The sequence below is a fragment of the Lactuca saligna genome, chromosome 5 (assembly GCF_052625555.1).
Source record: "Lactuca saligna cultivar CGN05327 chromosome 5, ASM5262555v1, whole genome shotgun sequence".
Lineage (NCBI taxonomy): Eukaryota > Viridiplantae > Streptophyta > Magnoliopsida > Asterales > Asteraceae > Lactuca > Lactuca saligna.
The window spans coordinates 221,589,077-221,597,329 of NC_136421.1; the positions used below are offsets into that span (position 1 = coordinate 221,589,077).

General features: G+C 36.0%; 1 protein-coding gene across 2 annotated transcripts; it reads left to right on the top strand.

Annotated features, from left to right (window-relative positions):
• Positions 1 to 1,380: 1,380 nt before the first annotated feature.
• On the top strand, positions 1,381 to 7,884 carry LOC145045051 (alpha/beta-Hydrolases superfamily protein). 2 transcript variants are annotated; one of them, XM_078993400.1, is made up of 11 exons: positions 1,381 to 2,371; positions 2,452 to 2,725; positions 2,800 to 2,985; positions 3,077 to 3,223; positions 3,313 to 3,687; positions 3,765 to 6,077; positions 6,158 to 6,363; positions 6,429 to 6,584; positions 6,659 to 6,899; positions 6,988 to 7,298; positions 7,392 to 7,884. In XM_078993400.1, exons 1-11 carry the CDS (start codon positions 1,440 to 1,442, stop codon positions 7,678 to 7,680), a joined length of 5,430 nt encoding a protein of 1,809 aa, XP_078849526.1. In that variant the 5' UTR covers positions 1,381 to 1,439; the 3' UTR covers positions 7,681 to 7,884. The 2 variants fall into 2 exon arrangements, with proteins under 2 accessions (XP_078849526.1, XP_078849527.1); XM_078993401.1 differs by having other exon boundaries at positions 2,243 to 2,371; positions 2,490 to 2,725.
• Positions 7,885 to 8,253: the final 369 nt, after the last annotated feature.

Sequence of the window (8,253 nt, forward strand, 5' to 3'; positions counted from 1 at the left end):
TATGGTGATCTGCTCCCAGTTCAATCAGTTTAACCAATTCGACTGTTGGGTGAACCGGTTTCTACATTTTTCATGTTTTTTCTATTTTCCTACACATACATATATAAATTATGAATTTGATGTTTACAAGTTCAAACTTTAAAAATACACATAAAAATAGTTTGTAGATGAATCCAAATACATTAAAATAACACATAACCATAAGTTTTAGTGTTTTATATCAATCCATATACTTCAAAAAGAAAATAAAGTATAATACCGAAACAAAATATAGTTTTAAATGAATACATACACATCACAAAACTTTATAACATTTACCATATGTTTTTATTAGAGAAAACTAAATAGATTTGAAAAAAAAAATCACCAAAGTTTATTATGTATATGGTTTTTTTCATGTGTTTTTATGCAATTTAACCGGTTCAACCGGGTTTATTCGATCTAACCCACACCCCCTTAAAAATAAGCATGTTAAAGTCTAGAGTGTCTATGCCCTCGGACTTAGAAGTCAGTCTTGTTTTGATTTTCCTTTTATATTTTTTTGTTAGTTTAAGAGATGTAATACTCAATAAATGCACAACGTTTACGAACAATGCATCAGATCATTTTTTTTATTAAACAAAACTTATAAAATGAGAAGTACATGTATATTTATAATTAATTATGAATACACTAAAGGTAGATTAAAAAAATTACAGTTATCATAGTTTTAGTGTCATCTTATGCTGGATCATCCTAGCTCCAGTAATTGAGTTGTAGTTCTTAACCATCAACATCATTTGAATGGAGTCTACCGTTATAGAAGCCCTCAAATTTACAACCATATCATAAAAAATAACAATTTTCTAAAGCTAAGATACTAGATTGGATGACTAAATATCACGTTATTGGGGCTAAACCGTTGGATACCGTTGTGTTACTTATCTTGTCATCATTTTAAAATATAAAAAACACTTTATTCTTGTTCTGTTATAACTTATATGTAGTTAGTACTTGCCAACAAGGCCAAACCCGGGTTTTGATAAATTTGGTCCATGACGAAACCTATAGGTGAAACTATTATCAAAAATAGTCCATAAAAAATTTCTTCATAATACGTTATCTTATGTATGATCCTACTAGCAGAAGTTATAAATTTAAAAGGTAAATTATTCCACAACTTTACACGTCCAAATATTAGTTATTATGGAAAATATATCATATAGATAGATTAAAAATCGAATAACCATTTTGATTTTCAAACCCGACAATGTTTTCCTTGAAATATGAAATAAATAAATAAATAAATCCTTAAAGAAAAGAAATTATTAAAAAAAGAAAAGAAAAAAAGGGGTTATCGACAGTTATTTTAGAGACGGTGGGAGGCATAAACGCGGTTTTAGTGCAACGATTTTGAGCCTAGACTATTCTAGTGGCGTCGGAAGTCGGTGACATTGTTTATGTGTACCTCTTCCTTCCATCCATCCAATACAGATCTCCACCCCCCTCCGCCTCAACCGTATATCTTCGCAACCTTCCTCAACCTCAAATGCCTCCATCTCCCTACCTATTCTTTCCCGCCGGATCACTCTCGACAAATTGCTTTTCAGCATGATAATTTGAATTCAGTAGTAACGGGTGAACTTGAAATGAGTCTGAAACTGAATACAGTGGTAGGAGGATCTCTACGTCCATCTCAAGTAAACCTTCTATTTCTCAATGCTGCAACTTTCCATCGACTATGGAGGCCTCCACGACGCAAAAGGTCAACATACCTAGTCATACGCAGCAGCCATCAGTTAAGTTCATCTTTATATTCAGCACAGGACACTTTATTCCATGCCTTTCTTTCTCAACTGAATTCACTGGACTTGCTTGCTCCAGCCCTAGGTTTCACCTCTGTTCTCGCCATCCTCTACAACTCCACTTTCACCACCCACCCCTCCAATGGAATCGGAGACTGGATTCTCTTTACCTCTCCCACGCCGTTTAACCGTTTTGTCAAGTTACGTTGCGAATCGCTTCTGTTGGAGGATTCAAATGAGAAGCTGATTAAGGAGGATGGTCATCTTGTTAGCTTCGATACGGGACCAATTCAACAAACTGGTGTAAATTATGATAATAATGATGATGTTTTAGGAAAACAACTTTCCTATCAGAGAATCTGTGTCAATACCGACGATGGTGGGGTGGTGTCCTTGGATTGGCCTGCCAGTTTGGATTTGACTAATGAACTTGGTTTGGACACCACCATTTTGGTTGTTGCAGGGACTACAGATGGAAGTATGGACGAGAATGTTATGTCCTTTGTGTACGAATGCTTGAAGCGTGGTTGTTTCCCCATTGTGATGAATCCCAGGGGTTGTGCCCGTTCGCCACTAACAACACCCCGGTAAGCTCTAAATCTTCCCCGCTAATTCGACTGTATTTTCCTCAATAGATGAGGACACCATAACTACATTATATATGTAGGTTATTCACGGCTGCTGATAGCGATGATGTCTCCACAGTTGTACAGTTCATAAACAGGGCCAGACCATGGACAACTTTGATGGGTGTTGGCTTCGGTTATGGTGCAAATATGTTGACAAAGTATCTAGCAGAAGTTGGGGAGGAAACGCCTCTTACAGCTGCCACGTGTCTAGACAATCCTTTCGATTTAGAAAGGGCTACTAAATCCCCTAATCATCGTTATGTCAATCAGAATCTCACCGATGGCTTAATTGATATGCTCAAGTCCAACAAGGTTATTACTCTTTGATATTGTTTTTATTATATCCAATAAACGAGATGCTTCACAGTGTCTTCTTTTGCTTCCAGGAACTATTTCAGGGTCGAAGTAAAGGGTTTGATATTGAAAAGGCTTTACAGGCTAAGTCACTTCAAGAATTTGAGGAAGCAATATCCATGGTATCATATGGATTCGATTCAATAGAAGAATTTTATGTCAACTCCAGCACAAATGATGTTGTTGGCAAAGTAAAGATCCCTCTTCTCTTTATTCAGGTAAAATATGTTATTCATTTAACTACAAGTGTGATAGATTTAAACCCAAATCAGGATTTTACAACTTTGTATTCTGATTGTTCATTATCAGGATGATGTAATGCCATCTTTTTCCATTCCACGTGGGTTATTAGCAGAAAATCCATACACAAGCTTGCTTACTTGCTCTTTACAATCAAAAGACAAAAGCTATACAGGGACATCTTCTGTATCATGGTGTCAGCATCTTGTTGTTGAGGTAATTAACTAATTATTCACATAAACTGGTTATTGGTTGTAAGTTGTAACATACAATTCCACACATTAATCTTACATGTGTACATACAGTGGCTTACATCAGTTGAGCTTGGACTTTTGAAGGGTCGACATCCTCTTTTGGAGGACACTGATATAACCATCAATCCTTCAAAAAGTTTAAAACTAATGGCAAGTAAATCATCTCCTTCGAAAAAGATGCTGAAAACAAATGATACTGATTCAAGCTCAAAATTAGAAGAAAAAGATAAAGATCTAAAAAGAACTACTAATGGAGCAGTGAAAAAGACAAATTCTACAGTTGTAGAAGCAGAGGTAGTGAAGGAAGGTGATGATGTGGATCTTACAGATAGTGAAAGAGGGAAACTGCTACAGGCTACAGAAGTTGTGATGAATATGCTTGATGTTACCATGCCTGAAGCTCTATCAGAAGAACAAAAAAAGAAGGTAATTCTAATGCCTATTGCAATATCAATTTTTTCTTTTTAAATAAAACAAGTTTTGATGAATATGCTTTTGATTAGGTCCGAACTGCAATTGGTAAAGGAGAAACCCTAATGACTGCTTTGCAAGGTGCTGTTCCTGAAGAGGTTCGTGGGAAGCTTACCACTGCTGTTACTGGAATCCTGGAAAGTCAAAAGAAAACCTTAAATGGCCTAACAAGTATTACCAAGATTCCTGATGTGTTGAACAAAAAGATTCTTAAAAAAAATACTTCTGACCATAGCAAGAATGATGATGATTCTTCCAAACAAAAAACGGATGACTCCGATTCAAGTAGCAAAGTGGAAACTTCTGGTAGCTCTGAGGATAAAGTCAAACCTGGAAATGAAGGTGAAACAAAAGAGGAGAAGGGTGATCAACAGAAAGAAGAGACAAATGCACCAAATCCAGTGAATGAAGAAACTCCATCACCTTCTTCTCCAGAAAATCAAGCTGTTCCAGATGACAATGCTTCTGGTCTTCCATCTCTTGAACCTCCTCCAGCATTGGATGCTATAACAGGGATTGATGATTCTACACAAGTAGCAGTTAACAGTGTTTTTAGTGTGATTGAAGGTGTGATTACTCAGGTGGAAGGGGACATAGATGATGAATCAGAAACTGATAATAAAAATGAGGTTGAAGAAACATCTATAACAGAATCTGAAAAGAAGCATCAAACTGAGAGCAAATCTGATTTGCAACACAAGAACGATGAAGAAAGCATCAAACTTTCCACAGATTCTCAAAAGAAGCATCAAACTAAAAGCAAATCTGATTTGCAACAGAAAAAAGATGAAGAAATCATCGAAGTTTCCACAGACAAAGAAAAGAAGCATCAAACTGAGGTTGAAGAGACATCTATGGACTCTAAAAAGAAGCATCAAAGTGAGAGAAAATCTAATTTACAACAGAAAAAAGATGAAGAAAGCAGCATACTTTCCACAAACTTTGAAAAGAAGCGTCAAACTGAGGTTGAAGACACATCTACAGACTCTGAAAAGATGAATCAAAGTGAGAGCAAATCTGATTTGCAACAGAAAAATGATGAAAAAATCATCGAACTTTCCACGGATTCAGAAAAGAAGCATCAAACCGAGGTTGAAGAAACATCTATAAACTCTGAAAAGAAACATCAAATTAAGAGCAAATGTGATTTGCCACAGAAAAAAGATGAAAAAATCATCAAATTTTCCACAGACTCAGAAAAGAAGCATCAAACTGAGGTTGAAGACACATCTAAAGACTCTGAAAAGAAGCATCAAAGTGAGAGAAAGTCTGATTTGCAACCGAAAAAAGATAAAGAAATCATCAAACTTTCCACAGACTCAAAAAAGAAGCATCAAACTGAGGTTGAAGACACATCTACAGAGTCTGAAAAGAAGCATCAAACCAAGAGCAAATCTGATTTGCCACAGAAAACAGATGAAGCAATCATCAAACTTTCCACAGACTCTGAAAAGAAGCATCAAACTAAGAGTGAACCTGATTTGCAACAGAAAAAAGATGAAGAAAGCATTAAACTTTCCACAGCATCTGAAAAGAAGCATCAAACTGAGGTTGAAGACACATCTACAGACTCTGAAAAGAAGCATCAAACTGAGCGCGAATCTGATTTGCAACAGAAGAAAGATGAAAAAAGCATCCAACTTTCCACAGAGAAAAAAGATGAAGGGCAATCAGAAGATGGTGATGATGATGTCATCGAACCAGATTATGTAATATTAGATTCTGAAGGTGATTGGGACAAGAAAGGAAAACTTGAAATTGGTGATGATGCATCAGTGGTGCTAATGCAACATGTGAAAGAGAACATATTAAAATCCTTGAAGGTTGAAGTTTGCAGAAGAATAGATGCAACAGAGATGGTGGATATGGCAGAAACACTGAAAAAAGAGGTAGAGCATGTTGCTAATGAAATATCTGTAGCTGTAGTAAATGAAAAACAGCACATAATATCATGGAATGGTGAGGATATGTTTGGACATGGTAATCCATATGCTGAACGTATACTAGATACCATCACTTCAGCTGTTGAGGACACCACATATTTGAAAAAATCAATTCCACTTGGCATTGTTGTAGGCTCCAGCCTAGCTTCTTTGACAAAAGTCTTCAAGACTGCTGCAGCAGATCCTGTAGAGAACAACATTGTAAGACATCAATTGACTCTCGAAGAAGTCAACCAGAGGAACAAGAAAGTCAAAAGTGAAGATGATGTATATGAGGAAGAAGATGATGTATATGAAGAAGAAGAAGATTTGTCATTGTCAACTAGTCTAGGAAATAATACTGTGATGGCTGGAGCAGTTACTGCAGCCCTAGGAGCATCTGCTTTATTTGTTCAGCAACAAGTAAGGGTTCTACTTCTTTTTTTAGTGTTGTTTCATAGATCATTCTTTGTAACACAACACATATATTGTACAACATGAAGGGTTCAAGTGATGATGGACTTGAAAGTTCATTATCCTCTTTTTCTTTCAATCAAAAAGAGAATCAGGAGGAGCCTAGGAATATGCTTGAGGAGAATACATCCGAAAGCAGTGACAATAATATAGTCACAAGTCTTGCGGAGAAAGCCATGTCAGTTGCTGCTCCTGTAGTGCCAAAGAAAGAAGATGGTGCAGTGGATCAAGACAGGTATCCGCCTATCTGATATCTGTTATCTGTTATTTGTTATGTGAACATATATCTTGTGTGGTTAGGTTGGTTGCCATGCTGGCAGATTTGGGGCAAAGAGGTGGCATCTTGAGGTTGGTTGGTAAATTTGCTTTACTTTGGGGTGGAATACGAGGTGCTATGAGTTTGATTGGAAAGCTCATCTCTTTTCTGAAGCTTTCAAAGCGACCTCTGTATCAGAGGTATTAAATATCTATATCTATATATCTATATCTGTATCTGTATGTCCTGACAAGTGAAGTGATCCGGGCCTTAGGATCTTGGGTTTCGCAGCTTTGGTGGCTGTATTGTGGACCCCAGTTGTGGTTCCTTTGCTTCCAACACTCTTGCAAAACTGGGCGACAAAAAACTCCTCAGCAAACGGATTTGCAGAGCTTGCTTGCATAATCGGTCTTTATGGATCTGTTGTGGTGCTGGTTGTGTTATGGGGGAAAAGAATCAGAGGCTATGAAAATCCACTTGAAAAATACGGTCTTAACTTCAAATCAACAACACAGGTATCAATATCAATATCATCTTTCACTAATTTGAAAATTATTATAATCTTAATGTTGGTTATGTTTTGTGACTTTTGTGCGTTTTCAGATGAAAAACCTGGCGTTAGGGCTGATGGGAGGGGTGATGTTTGTTTCATTGATACAATTTACAAATATGACCCTAGGATTTGTGTCCATATCTTGGTCTGCAACCACTCCATCTTTAACAGACCCTCTTACGATTCTCAAATTTACTGGAGATGTTGTGAGAATTGCTGGTCAAGGGCTGATAACAGCATCCGCGATTGCTCTAGTGGAAGAATTGCTCTTCAGATCATGGTTAACTGAAGAAATTGCAACTGATCTTGGATACATAAAAGGAGTAATCCTCTCAGCACTTGCATTTTCAATATCTCAATGGTATGTTATAACTAATCCGTGACTTAATTTGTGCAAAGTCAAAATTTTCAATATAAATTCATAAGCTTTGTTTTTTTAATTAAACTTGATTAGGTCATTGAAGGCAATACCGGGGCTTTGGCTATTATCATTAGGGCTGGCAGGCGTTCGACAGAGATCGGGAGGAAGCCTGGCACTTCCAATAGGGTTGCGTGCAGGTATTATGGGTTCTAGTTTTATGTTAAAAGAAGGCGGGTTTTTTATATTTCAACCCAATTACACTTCATGGATCATAAGTGGTGGTGATCCTTTCCAACCTTTTAGCAGCATAGTTGGTCTTGTTTTTGCTTTATTATGGGCCATATTTTTGTACCCAAGAAACCCTCAAAAAGAGAACAACTGATCAAACAAGAAACAGAAAAGACTCCACTGCAATAAATTTGTACGACTGTATCTGTATAGTATAGACTAGTAGCAAAAAATCTTAAGAATCATGAACATGAACATGAACATGGGCCTGTACATCTGTATATTGTACTTGTATTACTAAAATAAGAGGGTGTTAAGTGCCTGTTTTATATATTATATATAGAGGGGTAAGTAAAAATGACTCTGTTGTTAACTTATTAGAATGGTTGTGATAACCTGCTTACTTGTGTCTAAGCTATATATATAATATTTAGTATTTAGGTTTGTGTGGACAATTAAGGACAACTTTGATGGTTTGATGGTTTTAAGGACAACTTTGATGGTTTTAGTATCTATCTCTTCTCACTCTTTTGTCAAAATATTTGCACGACTATAATAAACATAGTCAGATTGATCTATGAATTTCATAATACGTTGCATTTTAGTTTTATCTTCTTTCTCCGTACTATTGAATATATATATATATATATATATATATATATATATATATATATATATATATATATATATATATATATATGTTTTCAATATATAATATATTATTATA

Bases quoted from the DNA above. Each gene is read 5' to 3' on its own strand.
- LOC145045051 (XM_078993400.1), top strand. From the start codon at position 1,440: ATGTGTACCTCTTCCTTCCATCCATCCAATACAGATCTCCACCCCCCT. The intron at 2,372-2,451 runs GTAAGCTCTAAA...TTATATATGTAG, and splicing joins TCGCCACTAACAACACCCCG to GTTATTCACGGCTGCTGATA. The intron at 6,078-6,157 runs GTAAGGGTTCTA...TACAACATGAAG, and splicing joins CTTTATTTGTTCAGCAACAA to GGTTCAAGTGATGATGGACT.